The sequence below is a fragment of the Lactuca saligna genome, chromosome 3, assembly GCF_052625555.1.
Source record: "Lactuca saligna cultivar CGN05327 chromosome 3, ASM5262555v1, whole genome shotgun sequence".
Classification (NCBI taxonomy): Eukaryota; Viridiplantae; Streptophyta; class Magnoliopsida; order Asterales; family Asteraceae; genus Lactuca; species Lactuca saligna.
The window spans coordinates 221,405,768-221,428,409 of NC_136419.1; the positions used below are offsets into that span (position 1 = coordinate 221,405,768).

The 22,642-nt window shown below is 32.0% G+C and overlaps 2 protein-coding genes and 1 non-coding gene across 3 annotated transcripts; 2 read left to right on the forward strand and 1 right to left on the reverse strand.

Annotated features, from left to right (window-relative positions):
* The first annotated feature begins 3,274 nt into the window (after window positions 1-3,274).
* Window positions 3,275-9,226, forward strand: LOC145037855 (ATPase GET3A-like). The gene is made up of 7 exons (XM_078986601.1): window positions 3,275-3,731; window positions 6,466-6,590; window positions 7,177-7,327; window positions 7,713-7,823; window positions 8,049-8,187; window positions 8,450-8,565; window positions 8,819-9,226. The coding sequence occupies exons 1-7, from the start codon at window positions 3,471-3,473 to the stop codon at window positions 8,999-9,001; spliced, it is 1,086 nt and encodes a 361-aa protein (XP_078842727.1). The 5' UTR covers window positions 3,275-3,470; the 3' UTR covers window positions 9,002-9,226.
* Window positions 9,227-11,559: 2,333 nt separating this feature from the next.
* Window positions 11,560-11,640, forward strand: TRNAL-AAG (transfer RNA leucine (anticodon AAG)). Its single transcript has one exon. It is a non-coding gene; the product is annotated as a tRNA-Leu (tRNA).
* A 1,162-nt stretch (window positions 11,641-12,802) lies between these two features.
* On the reverse strand, window positions 12,803-20,527 carry LOC145037856 (phospholipase D gamma 1-like). The gene is made up of 10 exons (XM_078986603.1): window positions 18,370-20,527; window positions 17,537-17,653; window positions 16,547-16,741; window positions 15,537-15,785; window positions 15,388-15,456; window positions 15,141-15,288; window positions 14,728-14,876; window positions 14,459-14,635; window positions 13,421-13,618; window positions 12,803-13,289 (listed from the first exon to the last, which is right to left on the reverse strand). The coding sequence occupies exons 1-10, from the start codon at window positions 19,960-19,962 to the stop codon at window positions 12,996-12,998; spliced, it is 3,189 nt and encodes a 1,062-aa protein (XP_078842729.1). The 5' UTR covers window positions 19,963-20,527; the 3' UTR covers window positions 12,803-12,995.
* Between the last annotated feature and the right edge of the window lie 2,115 nt (window positions 20,528-22,642).

A 22,642-nucleotide genomic window follows, 5' to 3' on the forward strand; every position in this document is an offset into this window, starting at 1 on the left:
CATAAACTCACTTGGTTAAGTGATTTTGATGTGGTTTGGTCCTTCCATTAAGTGTGTAACAATTTCTTGTAAAGGACTAGGGCTTTAGGTGTCATGAAAACACACTTTTGTCCATTTAAATGGAGTTTACGGCCTAAGCTTCTCTTGGGCCGTAAACTCACTTTTGTTTGTGTCATTTGATGTGTTTAAGACCTTGTGCTACTTAGGAAAATAGCCTAGATACAAGCCTTAAAGTCCTAGTGTCCTCAAAACACCATTTAGTGTTAGAATATGGAGTTTACGGCCTAAGAGAGTTCTGGGCCGTAAACTCCCAATCTTGGGTGGATTGTGGCTTGTTTTCTTGTCCCTAACATGCATACATAATCATCTAAGGCCTTATCCTAACACAAGTGTCGGTTTTGGCTTCGTTTCGGGAGTTTACCGCTCAAGAACACCTTGGGGTGTAAACTCCTAGATTTCATGTTTTAGCCTTCTAAATCACGTTATAGACACGTATATAGCTTTCTAACATTACTATAAAGAGTTACTCACGTTTTGGTATAAAAACCCGAAGATCCGTCAGAGAGAAAATGGCTTTTCTCTAGTCGGAAATGTGAATAATGAATGATTTTGGTTTAGAAATCTATTTATAGTCCTGAGATATTTTGGCAGAAAATATTTTTATTCCTGAAATGATCCCTAATAAAATAGAGTGTTGGAATAACAGTGTTGCACAAAACCCTAGCGCACCCACTCTCCTGATATTTCCTGAAGTGTAAACCCTGAATTTCTCAAACTTACGCGAAGAGTCTGAAAATTAACTGTGACTGCTACAACTTCTATTGAAGTGATATAGTTTGTACAGAATGGAAATTTCGGGTTGTCACAAGTGCTGACAGTGTATGGCGAGGGTACCGGATCTGGGTCATCCTTCTGCTCTGCTGCCAAGGCGAGGCAGAGTCTTCAGCAAGGTTGTATGAGTTTTCTAGCATATGTGTCGGATACATGGGTTGCTACCATGAGATCGAGTTCTTCTGCTAAGACTCCGATAGTGAGAGGTTTTCCGGATGTTTTTCCCGAGGAGTTACCGAGCGTACCTCCTGAGAGGCAAGTGGAGTTCCGGATTGATTAGGTTCAGGGAGCGGTGCCTATCGCCAGGCACCTTATCGCCTTGCGCCGTCAGAGATGCAAGAGTTATCCTCACAGCTCCAGGAGCTGTTGGGGAAGCAGTTTATCAGACTGAGTATCCGTGGGGAGCGTCGATCCTTTTTGTCAAGAAAAAGGATGGTTCATGTAACAACATGAAAATTCAAACCAATTCTTTTTTTTCAATTTAAAAACACATTTGTCTTGACAAAAAGGATCGACGCCCCCCATGCTTCAAAGTGCAAAGATATATGGTTGAGTGGCCATGGATTCAGAATATGCTACTAACAACCTTTATAAGGAACCTACTCAGAACAAATTATTAGGCTTGGAGAAGTGGTTCGCTAAACCACTCGCTATCAACCTCGGTACAAAGTCGCTGCACTACCCCATGCTTTGTGTTACAAAACTTGCCAGGGATAGCTCGCCAAGGAGCTAGCGATAGGTGATAGAAGATATAAAGGGCATAGCTGATTTCTTATTGATTGTAGCCTTTTTCTTTTTCTTTTTTTAATTTTTTTTTGTAAAAGAAACATTATTAAAATAACAAACCCCAACTCCTTACCTTTTTACGACTTAAGTGCTACCATTTCATTTAGCCTACGTGGCTTCAAAAAATCTTATGTGGTTTCAAAAAAATATGTGGCCAAATGCTAAGAGTGTTATCATTCTCTCCAACCTTAATATGTTGCTTTGGTCCATCAACTATTCAATTATATATGAATAATATTTGACCTTGTAAATATGAAAAAAAAAGCTCTAAAAAGAAGAAACAAACTCTTATTAGTTGCGTATGAAGAATCATCGATTGAAAGGGTCGTTGAAGACATGATTGAAAAGGTTGTAGAATGCAAAATAGGTAAAGTATGTTTCTAATGGGTTAGCTTAATCGAGTTATTTAGGTTAATCCGAACCCGAAATTTTATAAATAATGTTACCCGAAACCTGACCCTAAGTATATTTCGGGCTTGTCGGTTAACCCGAATAACTTGATTTTTTATTTTAGACGTTACTAACCGGACCCTATTAATCTTATTCCGGTCTGGGTTTTGGTATTTTTGACATCACTAATTTTAATCCATCTATAAAATACTTTTATTTAATCTGCGATTTGTTGGTAGATTTTTTTTTTTAAATAGTTGGTTTTGACTATGAATTTCTTAAAGTTGACTATAAAATCAGACAACTATGACTATGAATTTGTACAAATTAGTAGATTTTGTATAAAATTTGTAAAAAAAATCTTAACTTAAGACTTATATCTTTGGAATTCTTGTTTAACTTGTTAGAAGAATGTATTTTCTTGTCCATAGCTTCGTTAGAGATTTTTTCCAACCAAAAAATTAGAAAAATGAGATTTAAAAAAAGTTTTTATACCTAAAACAAATTCATTTTATAGATAGAATTAGGGCTGTAAACGAACCAAACGAACACGAACAAGGTCTTATTCATGTTCGTTCGTTTAAGTTAGCCGAACAACAAACGAACACGAACGGATAAACGAACGAGATTTTCTTGTTCATGTTCGTTGGTTTAACAAATTACTTTGTTCATGTTCGTTCATTTATGTTCGTGAACATACTAAACGAACATAAACGAACAAAAAAAAAACACAATTGAATATATATGAACATAAACGAACATATAATATAGCAATATAATAAAAAATAATTGAATATATATGAATATAAATAAACTTAAACGAACGAACGAACGAACATAAACGAACGTAAACAAACATCATAAACGAACGTTCACGAACATAAATAAACGAACGAGACCATTGTTCATGTTCGTTCATTTATTAAATAAACGAACATAAACGAACTTCCCGCCGAACAGTTCACGAACGTTTCACCGACGTTCAGTTCGTTTACAACCCTAGATAGAATGTGTGATTTTATAGATGGATCTGTAGAAACTAAGTTTCTGAAACGTAAACTGCTTGTATGTTTGTAGATGAAATATTCATTTCTCCTAATCCAAAATTGATGGCTATTGTATTGTGTATAAATTTTCTTTTACTATTTTTTATAAAATAATTAGCAAAATTGATTATATTAGTAACTTTTTCTTAAAAAGATTGTCTAAAACGCACATAAAACGAAAAAGATAACTAAAGTATCTTCCCAATATTGACCTTCCGAACTTCCTTAGTTGTTATTATCCCGTAGAGCCCATCTGTGTAGATCTATCCCGGAACTAAACTAATCACATCAAAATCATCAAAAACCCATCACCAAAAATCCAAAATCACCACCGCTTTCTCTCTCTCCCTCTCCGATTTTAAGGGTTTCTGTAAAATTACTGAAACTCAATAAACAGAGAGAATTTAAGCGGTAGAGATGGCTGGACAAGAAGAGATACCCGAAGGGACGATTCGCAATGTATTGGAACAAGAGAGTTTGAAGTGGGTATTTGTTGGTGGCAAAGGAGGTGTTGGGAAAACTACGTGCAGCTCAATTCTTTCAATCCTTTTGGCTTCTGTTAGATCCTCTGTTCTTATCATCTCAACCGACCCAGCTCATAATCTCAGCGATGCTTTCCAACAACGATTCACAAAATCTCCTACTTTGGTTAATGGTTTCACCAATTTGTATGCTATGGTTAGTCATATGCTACTCAATTTCCATTTTTTAAAGTTATTGGTTCAATAATTGTTTGAATTATATCAACTAGGTTGCCCGAATTCTAAAAATCGATATGCTATATTTTGGTTATTCATTGAGGAACCGTGATATTGGTTGATGGGTTCGCAATCTCGTATGCTATGATGAGTCTTTGCTGGTTTTAATTTTGCTTTTCCTGATTGATTTTAGTATTTGGAGTTTATGTGGGATTTAGGGTTTATGTGAACTTTGATTAGTGAATTATCAGAAAGGGGTAAAAGAGATTCAATCTTGTTTACAATGCTTCATTGTGTTTATCCACTGACATGATATTTATGTGAACTTGGTTGGTCAATTTTTAAAAGAAGGTATAAAATTCAAGCCTGTTTTCAAAGATTGAGAAAATCATAGTTTAAAAGAAGGATTGAAATCTGTCAAAGAAATAGAAATCTGTGACATGTTTGGTTGGTAGGAAAAGGAATGGACTTCAAAATAAAATTCAACTACTTATTATAACAATTTTTAAATTTTTTATTTAGGGCAAATTACAGAAAGAACCATTACATTTTGAAAAATCTTGCGGTTTAACTACTTATACTTTATCTTTTTTTTCAATCAAACCATAAAAGTTTCACACATTTTTAACCCTTTTGACCTGTTTTGGCTCAAAATGGTTAATTTGGAGAAATAAAAAATGACTGAAACGTTTATGGTTTGATAATTGGGATAATGACTTGAAAGGGTAACGAACTTTCAACTTTTGTCACATTTAGTCACTAAACTTTTTTTTGTTATCTATTTGCCATTAAACTATTGAAACTGTTCACATTTTACCCTTATGACCGGCTGTTACCGGTCATAAGGGTAAAATGTGAACAATTTCAATAGTTCAGTGGCAAATAGATAACGAAAAAAAGTTTAGTGATTAAATGTGAACAAAATTGAAAGTTTGTTTCCCTCTAAAAAGTTCAATGACTAAATGTGAACAAACTTCCTATTGTATTATGTTTTAGCAAAATTATTTATTTTTGTTTAATTGTAGCAACATTTGTTAATGAAGAAATCTATGAAATAAAAAAACAAAATGCAACATTCGGATTTCCAGGTATCATAATTTAAGTATTTTTCTTTTGAGTTAAGAAGAGAAACTCGGCGAGTTGACGCCTCAACTCGTCGAGTAAGGTCACGACTGATGACTCGGATTAATGAATGGACTCGACAAGTCAGTGAGGCGACTCGACGAGTCTGCGCTGTTGGCAGAAACCCTAAATCTTTGGGCCCGAGCCATATTTAAAGGCACTTATGGCCTTCAATTGCCACTACCTTTCCCATAAGTGAGAACCCTAACGAGCTTGAGTGTGTAGAGTGAGAGAAAGAGCTATCTTGAGCTTTTTGGTGTGATAGATCTGGACCCTTCTAGGTTCAGAGAGCCGAGAATATGAAGCTTTAGTAGAGTAAATTTTGGGGTTCGAAGTTAGGAAACATTTATGGGATTTTTATGGTAGATATAGTTACTTTCATCTTACACATAGATATGAAGTATTTTATATAAATTACGTGCTATGTGTGCATATTATTTGAATACTTGTTGTCTATGCTGGATGAACGATTTTATACATGTTTTAAAAGATTTAAACGGTATATTTATGTTATATCTACAAATATGTTGCGGATGAAAAATGGGTAGATGAAATAGTTGGTGTGTGATGAAATAAAATGATGAGAGATATGTGATGATAGAAATGTGATGATAATTAGGTATATAGATGATGATGAATATGTGATGTAGGATGAAAGGAGATACCATAACTTTAACCAACAATGTGGCGATGTAGTCATCTACCATAATATAGATGGCGACCACGGACTATTCTAGACAACACAGTGGAAACACCAGCAGGCCCATAACCTGTAGGTGATGAATTACGAGTTCAGGCGATGTTGTAACTACGTATTCATGCGATGATACTCTAACCCCTTACTATGAATTACGAGTTCAGACGATGTTGTAACTACATATTCATGGGATGTCACAAATTTCGCATGCCAAACCAATGGTCATAATTCACATCAGTGAGAATGGTTCATTTTTTTTGTAAAACCAAAATCAAATCGGAAATTTCGATTATTTATTTTGGAAAATGTCAAACCATTGGTTTCGTATTTTGGTTTCGGTTTTTTGTTTTTTTTTTTAAATATATTTTTAGGGTTTTGTATTTTTTATTTCATAGATTTCTTTATCAACAAATGTTGCTACAATTTAACAAAAATAAATAATTTGCTAAAACATAATACAAGAGGAAGTTTGTTCACATTTAGTCATTGAACTTTTTAGAGGGAAATAAACTTTTGAATTTTGTCACATTTAGTCACTAAACTTTTTTTTGTTATCTATTTGCCATTGAACTATTGAAACTATTCACATTTTACCCTTATGACCGGCAACAACCGGTCATAAGGGTAAAATGTGAACAGTTTCAATAGTTCAATGGCAAATAGATAACGAAAAAAAGTTTAGTGACTAAATGCGACAAAAGTCGAAAGTTCGTTACCCTTTCAAGTCATTATCCCTTGATAATTTGATTGGAAAGAAGTAAAGTATTAGTGGCTAAACCTCAAAACTGCCCAAAATATAATGGTTTTTTTCTGTAATTTTCCAGTTTAATTTTAGTTAAATACTTTTTATTTGCTATAAATATATGTGTAATGAGGGTATTTTGGTCTTTTGCAGGAGGTGGATCCCACTGTGGAGCCTGAAGAAACCGGTAGTTCAGATGGAATGGATGGTTTTCTATCTGATTTAGCAAATTCAATTCCTGGAATTGATGAGGCTATGAGTTTTGCTGAGATGCTAAAGTGAGTATTGTTTTTTTTAAATACTTTTAATATAATTCAGAAATATAACAATCAAAAAATGGAAATGTACTTCCACTGATTAATTTATTGTAAATAAAACTTAAATTACAATATTGTATAATAGAAAGAAATGTGTTTTGATATGCATTTTTCAAGGTGATTATTGGGACTTAAAGAATGAAAATAAGATTATCTATCTGTTGATTAAAGTTAGGGATAGTTTGGTCATTTTGCATTTACCATTCAGAACAAAAATGGTTTTTCAACTTCAGTTGCAGAGACCCACGTCATAAATTATGATATTAAATCTTGTCAAACTTCACCAATCGGCTTTACTGAAGTGTTTGTTTGTTGGTAAAAATAAAATGACTAAAATACCCTCCATGGCAATAAAGTAGAAGAACCTTCTATCGTAATCGATTTCTAATCAACCAATTAGGTGTTCTTCTCTTCAGATGTCGCGAGGAACATAAAATTTTCCATTTGTTATGTGACTTAAATGTTACTACTATTTATCTTTATTGTTCTAAAAAAATATATATATATTTTTTCTTTTTAAAAAAATATCTATATATATTAATTTTAGGTTGGTGCAAACGATGGATTACTCAGTGATAGTGTTTGATACTGCTCCAACTGGTCATACACTTCGGTTGTTGCAATTCCCATCAACATTAGAGAAAGGTCTTGCCAAAATGATGACTTTAAAGAGTAAATTTGGTGGATTATTGGGTCAGGTATTATTTATTTTTCATTTTATAAAATTTACCATTTTTTGTTTTGCTAAATCGTGGGAAAATAATAAAGATACGATAATAAGTGTTTAAAGTCGTGTTTGGATGCACGTTTTCTACTTGATTATTTGGTTATTATCATTTGAAGTTTCTGATTATTTGGGGCTCAGATTTACAAAATTGATTATCCAATGGAAAATTACTGTATTACCCCTCTTTTTAACTATGAGTTCAAGGATTCTTGTAGAAGACTAAGGATATGTAGAAAACATAAAATTTCTTATTAAGGAATAAACTTTTGTGTTTCTAAATGAAGTTATTCAACAAGACATGTTAATGTCCTTTTTGGTCTTTTTACTTACCGAATTGGTGAAAAAAATAATGGCAGATGACTCGTATGTTTGGTGTTGGAGAAGAGTTTGGTGAGGATGCAATATTGGGAAGGCTTGAGGGTATGAAAGAAGTTATTGAACAAGTCAACAGACAGTTCAAAGATCCGGTAATATGCATATATGTTTTAGTCAAATGTCTAAAATACCCTTGAGTAGTAACAACAATAGGAGAATCTTGTAATGATTGGATAAAATTTAACACGAAAAACTCCCAAAATGGATGTGTTGCAAGATTCCTATTAAGCAGCAACAAGAACAGGAGCATAATGTAGTACTTACTCACCATGGGCAAATAAGTAATTTAACATATCTTTACTTTTTCTCTATTGCAGGATTTGACAACTTTTGTATGCGTTTGCATCCCTGAATTCCTCTCGTTATATGAAACTGAGAGATTGGTTCAAGAACTCACTAAATTTGAAATCGATACACATAATATTATCATCAATCAAGTGCTTTTTGATGAAGAAGGTACAATTTAAAAAAAAAAAAAAAGTTATGGTTTTATTTATCTTTTTTACTTATGTAAATAAGACACGTAAAATGACATATCCTAATTAGAATCTTGAAACAAGGGTCAACCTACAAGTTGTAGCAAGTTGATGTTGTTTCAATGTTTTTTATTTTATTTTTTTCACACAACAAAAGGAATTTAAATGATGCAAGCGTAATTTAAATATCTTAAAAGATTTTTTGTTATATTGTTCATGTTGTTCTTTGGATTTTATTCCAGGTGTTGAATCTAAATTGCTGAAAGCTCGAATGAAAATGCAGCAAAAATACCTTGATCAATTCTACATGTTATATGATGATTTCAATATTACAAAGTTGCCATTGCTACCTCAAGAGGTAAATAATTCTTTACTAATTATGTGTTTGGATTTTTATTTTTATTTTTTTTAATTAATAACACAATGTACTACTACTCTGTTGAAAAAAGATCAAATGTTTGACTTTTGAGGGTTAATGAACAACTTATTTATTAACATTAAAGGGTACAACCTATGATTACAAGACTTTCAAAAGTTGAACCTATTTTCTTTATTGTATTTGATAAACGAAAAAGGGGGAATTGACTGATCTACCCTTGTGTTTTTGACAGGTTTGTGGAGTGGAAGCATTAAAAGATTTTTCACAACATTTCTTGAAACCATATAAACCTTTGTTTACTCGAGGGACACTTGAAGAGATAGAGATACGAGTTTCAAGGCTTCAAGAGCAACTTAAAGAAGCGGAATCAGAATTAGAAAGGGCAAGAAAAGGGAAAAAACCTATCAACAATTGAGGAATTAAAATGTTATGATATGAGAGAACAAGAGTTTTATTTTATTTGGATGTGATTTTTGTATAATTTTATTTGATTTTTGTTTTCTTAGATCTATTTTTGGTGCTTTTTATCGTTTAGATTAAAATTATTGAAAGTAGATGGTAAAAAAGTCATGGAAAATTGTCTGGTTTGGGAGCACAACCTTTAAATAAAATGCAAGAAATTGAAATGTATTTTATGACATTGGATTTTTTGTTTATTTTATTACAGTGTTGTATTTTCAAATTAATTTTTTTGTATGGAATTTTACTTTGATTAATTTACACATTATACCTTTGGTTAACTTACGACTTACAAGTATTTAAAACTTTAAAACTTACATATTTTTATCAAGTTTTTGAATAACCGTAGCATCAAAATTTTATTTCTTATGATAATGTTATGCTTTTAACCTTTTTAGAAATCATACGTTCAATTAAAGGTATGTTTGACGTATTATTTGAAAAGCTAGCTGAAAGCTGAAAAATTAGTTGTTAAATAAAAAGCTAGTTAATAGCTGAAAAGTTAGCTTTTAAAAAATAACGTTTGGTAAAACTAGCTGAAAAGCTAATTGAAATATATAAAATTACGTAAAATGATATTTAAAAGTAGGGGTGAGCAAAACCGAACCCGGAAACCGAAAAACCGACAAAAACCGACGAAACCGAAACCGAAGCATAAACCGACGGTTTGAGTTTGTATTATTTAGAAACCGAAAAATTCGGTTCGGTTTGGGTTTTAGGAATGTGTGAACCGATAGAAACCGAACCGAACCGAACTTTATAAAAATATGAATTCTGCGATTTATATATGTATATATATGTTTTCCGTGACTTGTAAGCACAAACAGATGGTTGGTGTGTTGGCTAAGGAGGCGGACGTATAATGCAAAAGACCCGGGTTCGATCCTTTCTCGTGACATGTGGAGCTTTTTTTTGTTTACTACTATCAAATCCCTTCGTTTCTTTTATTTGTTACAGTGAAACTTTATCCCACATCAACAGAGGAACGAAACATTCTTCCTATTCATCTCTTATATAAAGCAACACAAACTATCATATCCCCCAAGTAAAATTTCGAATGGGTTTTGGGTTTAAAACCGAAACCGAGTTTGAATAAACTGTAAAACCGGGAAACCGACCCATCGGTTTGGGTTTAGGGTTGGGTTTTAAATATTTGAAAACCGACACCATCGGTTTAGGTTCAGTTTTGGGTCAAAACCGACCCAAACCGACCCATGCTCAGCCCTATTTAAAAGTATGTGTTTCTATAATTAATTAATGTGTATATTTGGAAAATTTTAAATTTTTTTCTAAAAAACTAGTCTAAGGCTATGTTTGACGTACTAGTTGAAAAGCTAGTTGATAGTTGAAAAATTAACTGTTAAATAAAAAGTTAGTTGATAGCTGAAAATTTAACTGTTAAATAAAAAACTAGCTGATAGCTGAAAAGTTAGCTGATAAAAAATGACGTTTGGTAAAACTAGCTGAAAAACATGAAATGATATAAAAGAACATTTAAAAGAATGTGTTTTTATAATTAATCAAGGGTATATTCGAAAAAAATTTAAAAAGCTCTAAAAAAACTAGTCTAAATAGCTTTTTAAAAAGCTAACTTATAAGCTACTTTTTAGGTTTGCCAAACATGACAGCTTAAAAAAACTTGAAAAATAAGTTAGCTTTTCAGCTAGCTGTGGTGCGCTAAACACAACCTAAATAGCTTTTCAAAAAGCTAGCTTATAAACTGTTTTTTGGCTTATCAAACACGACAATATAAAAAAGCTTGAAAAATAAGTTAACTTATCAGCTAGCTATAACGCATCAAACACAACCTAAGTATGTTTGCAACAATATATATATATATATATATATATATATATATATATATATATATATATATATATATATATATATATATATATATATATATTCTCATGATGAAGTCGATGATTCTCCAAACCAAGAGTATGTTTTGCAAAATTAGTGTGCATAGGTGAAACTTAAACTATAAAAATAATTGGCAAAAGTAATTATATGCTTGAAAGGTGTAAAATTACATTCAAAATAGAAAAAAAAAAAAAAAAAAAAAAAAAAAAAAAAACTTTTAAAATATATTTTAATTATGAAAATTTTGCTCTAAAAAATAAGTTAAACTCATATTTCAAAATAAATCCTTTTCATTCGATTTGAATTTTTTTCAAAGTTCAAAGCTGGATATAAAATCTCTTTTGCTTTTATGGAGAAATTTCCGAAAAGAAAGGAGGAATTAAAAAATGATATGTGAGAAACATAAGTACAATGATATGATTAAAATATGAACTTTCATGCTATAATTAAAAGAAAAACACTACAAAATTTTAAGTGTGAAAGCGTTAATTTTTTCAGTGGCATAAGCATGAGGACATTTTTGTAGAAAATTGAGATGACATAAAAGCCATGATCTTAATTGAAATCAAGAGGTTAAAACATTGCGACATATCTAATATAATTTATTAAGTATCTAATTATTTAAGTTATACATTTAATATATAGGCATGAGTTGATATGGCCGAGTTGGTCTAAGGCGCCAGATTAAGGTTCTGGTCCGAAAGGGCGTGGGTTCAAATCCCACTGTCAACAATCCTTTTTCTTTTCGCTTTTCTACTGTCAACAATCCTTTTTCTTTTCGCTTTTCTCCTTACAGATTAGTCCTTCAGTTAAGACTTTTGTGGGGTGTTTAGATGTAATTTTTAATTTTTTTACAAACAATCACCTTAAGAATGTAATAATGCTAAAAAATGGATCCAAACATCTTAAAATAATACTGAAAATAATCTATTGTAATAAAACGTGATGCATGAAATAGAGTTTGATGTATATGTAATTTTTGAAAAATACAAATGTGTTTTTTCATCGTATTAAGTATCTCATATAAGAAGACATCCGTTTTTTTTTTTTTTTTTTTTTTTTTTTTTTTGTGAAAATGCTTTAAAAATGCTATTCAAAGGAATTGGTGATTTTATGCAAGTTATAAAAATGCAAAATATGGAAAAGAGTTGTTTTGTTTGACATCAATTGTTTAAAAGTATCCAATTTTGTAAGAACAGAGTGTTTTTTATGCAAAAACGATTGTTTTTTTGGTACAAAATATAAACAAATATATACACTTTCACCATTTTATCGATTTAATTACGTATCAAAAATATTTTTGTAGCGATAAAACTATTATAATTTTTAACAGTTAGAAAAGCAATTTCTTCTAGTTAGTAGGTTTTGATATTAGGGTAAAATACATAATACATAACGTACCAATTACTATTACTTTTTTTTTTTATCTACTCAACTATTACTTTTTGTCTAGTTAGCCACTCAATAACCATAAAGAAAGTAATAGTTTTGTGATCAAATCAACAGAACGGCGAAACTAAATTATGATTGTATTTATTTCAATTTTTCTTTTTTCAAAACGGATAAAATTGATTTTCTTAAATGGTAAAATTGTAATGGGTTTGATCACTACACACAATATCTAAGTGAGTAAATTGATAAAATGACGATTTTTATACGTTTTTTACAACGCAATTTGCAATTTAACTTGATAAACATGAAAACATGAAATCTTCCAAGAACACATAATTTATAAAACCTAGTATGGGTTTTAATGATTTGGCAATAAACCAATAAATGTCCATTTCAAACTTCCATAAACCCGAAATCCTAAACCTTCAAAATGATATTTTGCATCATAAACCGGTGAAACTCAAAACCATCCCTAGAAACTACATATACCAAAAGGCACAAATTCAAAAGATTTATTTATTTAAATATAAAGAAAGGATACTCAAATGTACAATCAACAAATATAACATAAAGAACAAACTATTTAATTTGCATACAAAACTATACACATCATAAACTCTATCAAAAAATTGGAATATGAAGAAACCCTACATCTCGAAAAGTCAAACTTGTCAAAAAAAAAAAAAAAACACTCGTCAAATAGTCAAATTCTCTTGAATCCCAAGGAAGGAGCCGACAATTTGGCCACCTACATCGGGGAAAGTTTCAAATCCGGGAAGAGATTTGACTTTTCCTCTTCGGTCAACCTCAACCGGGTATTTCAAAAGATGTCCCCTCATTTCTGATACTTGATCCGATGCAAATTGTTTCCAATTAGCTTCGGATAACGATCTGACGTGGCGCACGCATTCCAGAGATTCGGGTTGTGTGAAACGGTCGTCCACGTGGCCAAGATGTTCTGCCCATAGGGACATTCGGTATCCGTATACCTACAAAAAAAAAAAAACACGTGTCATGTGATTCCATTCCATCAAAGAAAACAAAGAGTTTTTTCTCATTCCGACGGAATGAACGATTCCATTCCCTTGGCAATTTGAGAATTATTATTAATTTTTTTTACCTGTCCTAGTGGATTGGCATGTTTTATTGCCCAAGTATGATGAGGTTGATAAGCTCCCATTGCAATTTCTGTATCTCTTGTTCCCTCCATAGACCGTTGATTTATGTTTGCAGATCCGATAATTACATACTCATCATCAACTATCATGCCTTTTGAATGTACGTATATCATGAATCTCCGGCTTTTACGAGAAAGTCCCTATAATAATAATAATAATAATTTTATTTTAAAAATATATGTATTCATTGCTTTGCTATGAAAAATAAATGTGAGAAAACATAACAAATATGTGAGGGGGGACCCACAATCGCATTTATTCTCCTTATTTCATGAGACAAAAAAACAAGTTCTGAATAAATAGAACCTACAAATAATGTTTAAATGTATTAGTAGGAAGTACTAATTCATTTGTTTATTATAGTATCCTACTTTTATTTCTTTCTGTTACAAGTTACAACATTGTATTTTCATTTTTCTTCATACTAAGGCATTGTAGATTGAAAACTCCACTCAATTATACATTTTTATATTTATTGTACTTTAAAAACCCCACCCAATTACAAAACTAAAAATTGCATTGTATTTGGATGACATTGTAGATTTATCAAATTAGAATGTTGTAAATAGGAAGAAATAAAACTAGCATGCTATAATACGCATGTAAACTAAAATCCGCTACTAATTCAAGAGCTAGAGTAAGATAATTATTGGGCTAAATGCACGTACTTTCATTTATTTGTTTATTATAGCATCCTACTCTTATTTATTTCTATTACAACATTGAATTTTGACTTGTTTCCTTATTAACGCATTGCACTTTGAATAATTTCTACCCAATTATACATTATATTTTGAACTTCTTTTTCTTATTAGGACATTGTACTTTGAAACATCTACCCAATGATAACACTGAAGATTTCATTGTATAATTGGGTAGATTTTTCAAATTATAATGCTGTAAATAAGAAGAAATACAAGTATAATCTTATAACTAACAAATAAATGAAATCTTGAAAAAGTCAAAGAGTCAAACGGGACCTGAGGAGTATTTCCTGTAGAAGGGCTCTCATCGCCTAAGTTATCATCTGGACTAGAAGCTTCACGGTTTCCAAGACAAAAGAAATTCAAATAATCTTGTGCTGAAAATGATCCCTCAAGCCCAACTTCTTCCAAAGCCTTGTAAATCGTCTCATACATCATTTGCATCGTCTTGTTCTGCAATTTTTTTTATTAAAAAAAAAAAAAAAAGAAATATTTTTAATTGCATTTGTAAGTAAGTAGATTGCTATTGCTTGCATTTAATATACCTGCCAAAAAAGAATACGTTGTGTAGCAGAGCCCGTAGGGACACCCTCTGGCCACATAGGGATGACGATATACACTGCAAACCTTTCGTGTGCTTTGATTTTACTTGCGATTTTAAGCGCAATCTCCATTGGTATCAAATTGTTGGCACCTAACAAACATAATCAATCGTATATATGAAAAACTTCATTTACCAAATCTTCATCTCCATATCATGCAACTATCTATCTGGCACTGATACACACAATAGAACCAGGATGGTACATTGTGTGGTATGTACCAGGCCTGATACATTCTACCAGGCCTGATACATTCTACCAGGCCTGGTACAGTGTGTGTACGAGGCCTAGTACGGTATGTGCCTGATAAAAGAGAATTATCAGGCACATGCATAGATAAAAGAGAAGTTTGTTACCCAAGTCTTTATAGGAACTCCAATTGTATGATGATCCAATGAAGTATTGATTCTCGATATAAATGAAATGCTGTGCAGAACGAATAGCTTTCACGTATGCCGAATGTATGCTCATATCAATCATGACATTCTTCCCACAAACCAAATTCTGTTTATAAATCCATCAACAACATTTTCGTTTTATATTTCATATTTAATATTTTCTTTTTCGTATAGGATAATAAATTTTAATCCGTAAACCTCACACCTTTTCTGCAGCTAACCTCGCATCCTTTGGAAACCCTTTAACCGAATTTGAATCGATTGAACGGAAAATCTACATGAAATAAAGAAAAAGGTTATAAATGTGGGCTAAATTGATATTTTTTGGAAAAAAAAATTAAAAAATTTATTTACCTGTACATGCCAGCCTTCGGGATCTTGATCACTAAAGGAAGGTTGATGATGTACACCCAAAAGTTCGGGTACCCTTTCTATTCTAAGTAAAGCATCATCATATGAAGTTTTGAGTTTTTTAAAACCATGAGGCTTCGATGCTTTTAGCCATCTTTCTTCAAAATTAGTCATCACATCATATGCTGCTGGACCATCGATTTTACTATGCATGTCATGCCATGGTTCTCTTGGACAACCCGCAAGATTACCCTGATTAAAAATATTAAAATAAATAAATATATTCTCATAACTCATTAATAAATAAGATCTTTAAGTATGATTGCAAACAAACAAATGTTATTATATTAATAAAGGAATATGGCAAGAAAGCAACCGTGATATCGAGTATTTTTGAAAGAAAAAAAAAATTATGGAAAAACTTGAAGTCGTCTTCCTATTTAGCTTTTTCATTTAATTTTACACATTGGATTCATTAGAAATAGAATGTTACGTATCCATTTTTACATAAATATATATGGGTTGAAATTGCCACCTCTAAACATATATAATTAATTTAAAAAATAAGGTTGTACAAAATAAATAAAATTAAAATCAAAGTTCTTGAATAGCACTAGAAAAAAGGCCACAATCGATTTTTGAATTTTCTATTTGCTAAATTAGATATAAGTCTATGACCAATTATATTTTGGGCAATTATGCGGTTCAACCACTTATACTTTCATTTTTCCAATAAATCCATAAATGTTTCAGATATTTTCAAATTCAACCATTTTGACTTGATAAATATAAACTTGTCAAAATAGGTAATCTAGAAAATTACCTGTGAAATATAGAAATATAACAGGTCAAAATGGTTCATTTGGAAAAATGTTAAACTTTTAAGTTGCCCTTTTCGTTATAAATAAAAGTATATCAATAAGTGATTCAAATATAATTCTCATCTAAAATAACTCATTGAATTAATCAAAACAAAAAGCAAGAAAAAATGAAAAAGATATTGGAATAATCACCGTGAAAGTAGGGTTATGAAAGTCATCTGCATGAACTGTTGAAAGACTTCTAAACAAAGGATGCTGTGGAGTATCATATCTCCCATCACATAAGTCGAGTCCTCCAACAAAAGCCATAATTCTTCTTTTACCATATCCAGCATCAGTATCAACAATCACCGTTTTTTGGTGGTGTGTATAAATAGTTCCAACTTCCTAAAACACATTTCAAAAAAAAAAAAATCAATATTAGAAAAAAGGGTGAATTCGTAAGTTCACTTTACTTGAAGCTTTTGTATGTGTTGTATAATAGATGAATGATGTTTATAAAGTATTTGAGAAACGAAAGAAGACCTGGGAAAGTGGAAAAAAGTCGGATAAATGAGGGCATATTTGTAAAAAGTTAGGACTTAATGAGGTAAGTATCATTTTTGTGACTTTCTTTATTAAGTCATTCTTGTAAAAAAGAAACACCAGTATAATAGAAAAAGGATGAATTAGTAAATGTTTGAAAAAAATGGAAAAAGTATGAGGACATAGCTTACTAGATTAGGTCAAAGCAAATTATATAAAAAGGTCGAAAACTTTTTTCATAAAAGAAAAATAAAATCCAAATGGTGGATATGGTTTGAAAAATATTTGAGAAAATGTGGTACACTCGGGAAAATGAAAAAAGAAAAAAGAGGACATGTTTGTAACAAGTTAGGATTTAATGGGAAAACTTTCTGCATTAGGTCAAAAGGAACACCCATATATACAGCTTATTAGATTAAGTCATGTCTCCATTAAGTATAAAAAAGTTGAAAGTTTTTTATAAAAAATAAAAGTTTATAAATGTCCAAACAGCCAGAGCTTTATAAAAGGTGCAACTTTTTTATATCTTCAAAAAGATTTCTACTTATAAAGCTATACATTCTATACTTTATACTTTAGAGAATATACATTCTATAGTTACAATCTTTTTTTTTTTTTGTTTAAATATATATTCTACATTTAAGAATTATTACACACCTGCTTCTTCACCCAGCTGTGTCTTTTTCCAGCCATACGAGGAACAAGCAGCACTTGTACTGAAGAATGCTTAAAAAAATGCCGAGTTTCTTCATCATGAGTAGCCATAAATCCATCCTGAAATAAATATTTATATATTAAGCCCAAAAATTTCAAAAGTCCTATATTATCAATAGATAAGTTGATTGTAACAAATAGTTACCTTTCACTTTTTTCAAATTTTATGGTTGCAAAATGACTAAAAGGTCCTTGTATTTTCTACATATTTACAAAATTAACATTAAGCCCAAAAAATTCCACTTAGAAAAGGGTAAATTACATAAAAAAAAATCATTATATTTTGGGCAGTTTTGCGGTTTAATCACTAACATTTTTTTTTTCCTAATCAAACTATAAAAGTTTCACACATTTATATCAGATTTCACCAGTGATTTTGTTATATGAGGTTTTAATGCTGATTTTCCAAATTGACCATTGGTTGAATTGGAAAAATGTATGAAAAAATTATAGTTTTATTGGAAAAAATAAAGTATAACAAGGTGTATACTGAATAAAGCTTTGACCTTTTTTATGTATATTGAATAAAGCTTTGATCTTTTTTATTTATATTATATAAAGCTTTGATCTTTGTGATGTACATATTTTTCAATTCATATGGGGCCAAATCACTGAAAGGTCCTTGTATTTTCAACATATTATTAAGCCCAAAAACTATAATAGCTTAAACAACCGATTATCTGATTCTGATTATTCGGGTCGTAATTATCACTTTCAAAATGTAAATCCAAACACATGTTAATGAAGATTATAAGGAAAAGAGAAATTTTTTTTACCATTTTGAAGCCCAAAATGTTCCTTGAAGTAGGATCATCCCAAACAAGAAGCAAAACCCTAACACCTTCTTGTGACTTCAATTTCAAAAGCTCACCAAGGGTATATTCGGGAAAACTACCAACCCCACGTACAAGTCTAACTTCATGCCACACAGACCACCCTGTTATATAAATCAGATGTCTTGCTTTACTTATTGCTTCAAATATATCATTCCAACAAGTCCCATGAACATAATGCATTCCTTCATCAAGCCTAAAATCTGGTAAACTCCCATTATGCACATGTGCATCTTGATATAAAGTCACCCTCCCCCCTCTTCTCAATGGAAAATATGTCCCTGGTACCCCTTCTGGATTCACTCCAACCCCATTATGATAAAAACTCAAATTCTCCATTGAAATGTATTGAATTGAAAGCCCTAAACCAGCTCCATTCTTACAAGGTCTTCCATTTGTTCCAATCAGTGGAAAAAACCCTTCGATTCTTGTTCCTGAATAAAGATCTTCAACTGGGATTGCAACAACTCCAATAAGTTGTGACCCCACAACATCACTATCTTTAACAAGAAAATGGATCTCAGCTGCATGATGTGCAACGGGTACATTAAAATGTTGCTTCCAAATTGGATTCTCACTGTTGGAAATCACATAAGTTCTTCCAATCACAGTACTTGTCACAGCTATGGAAACATAAGGGTCACTGGTGATTTTGCTTCGGGTTCCAGGAAATCGATTGAAAAAATCCCCCATTGTTTTATGAAACATATCCATATTTGGAAGGTTTTTTGCTTCGTGTATCCATATGTCTAGATTCCCATGTAGAAGGAGGACTTTTAATGCCTTTTTTGAAGGCCCGAATGATACCATTTGGTATTGTTGATTGTTTTGTGGGTTTATGAATGAAGGGGCGTTGTTGAGAGAGGGAGTTTGAGATAGATCAAGAGAGTTGCTATGTAAAAGAGGCACCTCAGGATTTGAAGAATGACCATGAAAACTATGACTTGATAAAGATTCGTTTGTAATCACACTTGGATAGATTGGAGGGGTCACTGGCGGTGTTTCTGCTGACGTGGCGGCGGGTGCAGGTGGTGATGCGGGGGCGGATGGTGCAGATTCAGATAAAGATAGTTGAGATAAATGATGATCTATAGGTGGGTAATAGATTGGGGCAGAGAGTGGTGGTGTTTCACCACCACCACCACTACCACTGTGGTGGTGGAGGTGGTGGTGATTAGTCGGTTGAGCTTCAGGAGGTGGAAATGGAGGAGGAAAGGTTTCTTGATTGTATTGGGGTGGGGGAGGGTAGCCATATCCAGGGTGTTGATATGGAGGTGGTGCACCGGAAAATGGTTGTGGGGGAGGGTACCAGTATTCCGGTGGGGTTTGTGGTGGTGATGGATGTGGATATGAGTATTCAGGTGGGGTTTGTGGTGGTGATGCATGTGGGTATGGGTGGGGATAAGGTGGATATGGAGATGAATTGGAAGGTGGGTATTGAGGGTAATTGGAAGGTGGTGGATATGGGGAAGAATTGGAATTATATCCATAAGGGTATGGATTGTATTGAGATGAATGATTATAATTATTATCCATTCAATAACGCTGATCTTTTGTGTTCCAAATTTTCAAAAGCATCGGGGAAGAGGCGAAGAGCTGAATCAAACTTAGGGTTTTTTAATTACAATAAATCTAGCAGAACCTAATAAGCTTAAAGCTCAAATCCAACAAACAAACAGAGCTTTGAAACGGAGAAATACCTCTGAATTTCTTGAAACAGGGAGATCTTGGTAACTGATATTTGATCTAAGATATTAGATATCGAAATGGGAAAACGGGTAATTGCGATAATAAACGCGTATAGAATTCACCAATCGAAATTACCAAGAAATCGTCTTTGTTTCAATATGCATTTCGGCGGAAGCATTCTAACCTCTAAAATGGCGATGACGATGTTGATGTCTGTGAATTGTCAAACCTGAAAGATTCAAGAAGTCTGAATTCTTGGTAAACAACATAGCAACTCTCCAATTCGTATTTTAACGAGATGTTTGTAGTAATTTGTTCTAGAACGAATCAAGTTACCCTGGTTTCAACAGAAATTTAATAGTTTTATGTAATTCTATTCTTGTTTACAAGTAACATGTCTCGATCCAAAATCAAAATGTAACCGACGTCATATACAATATCTTCATAGTCACGTTTTCCATCGACAAGACGAGTGTTGCAAAAAACCTGCCACGCGTCATAATAAATGCAACATGTCCATTGTCTAAGATGAACATTTTCATAAAAGAATATTACGGAAAATTATTAAAATATGATAACATATTTTTGATTTGTAGATATTTAGTTACTGAGAGTTTTTTTTTTTTTTATAATTGCCATTGAAGTTTTTTGAAGTGTTCAAGAAAACATCCTTATTTATGGTCTGATATTATAGGTTTAGCTAGTTTCCGACGTATTTTATTGTTAAGGCAAGATTCTAATCATTTTCTCCGGTTATTATTACTTTTCCAATGTATTTGGCAGTTCCATATTTCTGTTCTATCATTGTCTCTCTGTGTTCTATTTTCTCTCTTTCTCTAACACAAAGATTAACACACATATCATATATCTTCTAGATTCAGATTCAAGAACGCATACACAAACAAAGATGAACACACACATACATACACATCAAATTTGTTTCATATTCAATGTTTCTATTCTCTCGTTCTCTTTGTTTCTTCTATTTTCTCAAGAACTCCAAATCGAGTTTCGAAAGTTGAACTTCATACATACATCATATATTGTTTATGATTTTGGGTTTTTGAGTTCTAGGGTTTATGATTTTCGGATTGGAAATTTGTAGGGGATGCAACTTCTCTGATTGAAGATGGTAGGCTTCTAGAAAGTTGTCTTCTTGAAATCGATTTCGATAGTTCGAGTTCATGAATTTTAATTTATGGTTTTTCATGTGTCCATTCAAGATCAATTTCAGATTTCTTGATGTATGTGCTCATGAACTTGATTTTTGCAGATGAATAAATGAACTTTTGGTTTTTTTTATCAAATGAATACGCACAACAACTAACCCATAAAAACCTACTCCTGAAAAGAGCACGCTTCGTCGAACAAATCATGAACACTAGAGACTCGTCAGAGAAGATAACCAAAATCTCATCAAAGTTGAAAATAATGCCAGAAACCGACTAAGCCCATATCAACTGAGCATAAGTATTGATCGTGAACAAGATGATAAGTCTGATAGGAAATGTGACAAAAAAAAATCAGTGACTAAATGTGTATAAGTTGAAAAGTATCTTACCATTTTAATTCATTTTTCATATTACATATTATATTTGTTCTACATTTACTCTCCACACATCTACTCTCTCAATGTTAATTAAGACGAATGAATCTTATCCTTAGGAATTAGGATCACAATTCAAGATTGTTATGACATGATAGTCTTTATTTGTGAGAGATATGTCATCCATAAGTTGTTGTCAAATCTATAGATCATTATTTGACATCATTTATAAGACCAAAATACTTTTAAGACACACAATCATGAGAATAAGCGATCATGTTATGGAGTAAGTAGTCTCGAGCCCCAATTTTGCGCATTAAATTGCTTGATTCTCTTGATGCCCTAGTTTAGGACAATAAGAGAATCTGAACTAGTCCCATTATTTTATCAATTGGCACTCCATTGACCATCACTTCATTCATCCATGGGGGAAGGGGTTACATGATTTATCGACTTGAAAAACAAAATGGTAGATGTTGAACATGAGTATGTTTGCATGTACACTTGGTAGTCCTAGTTCAAAACCCATGCAGAATCGAAGGACTTTCGACCATAATGGTAGGCGCTAGGGAATATACCAGGGCATCCTTAAGGAGCAAGGGTAGTGGGTCAAAACAAAGAAATGATATGGATTGTCTAATGTCCATTTGGGATCCTAAAAGAAAACATACTCAATGTACCACCTAAGAAATTTTAGAAATAACAACATGTTATATAATGGAAATATTTAAATCTAAAACTTTGTGGAAGCTACCAATGAATATAAAAATAAGTTCATTAAGAAGTTCTAAGAAAGTTACTATCGAAATCTAAATCAAACATTAATTGTTATTCTAACATCCCATATATACCATATAGATTAACAAACATCTTAGGACATTATTTTTGATAATGCCAATTTACAATGCGAAAGTCTCGTCCAACATACAATATAAATGGACACATGTCCAAAAATGGGGGTTACCAAAACCGTCAAACCGT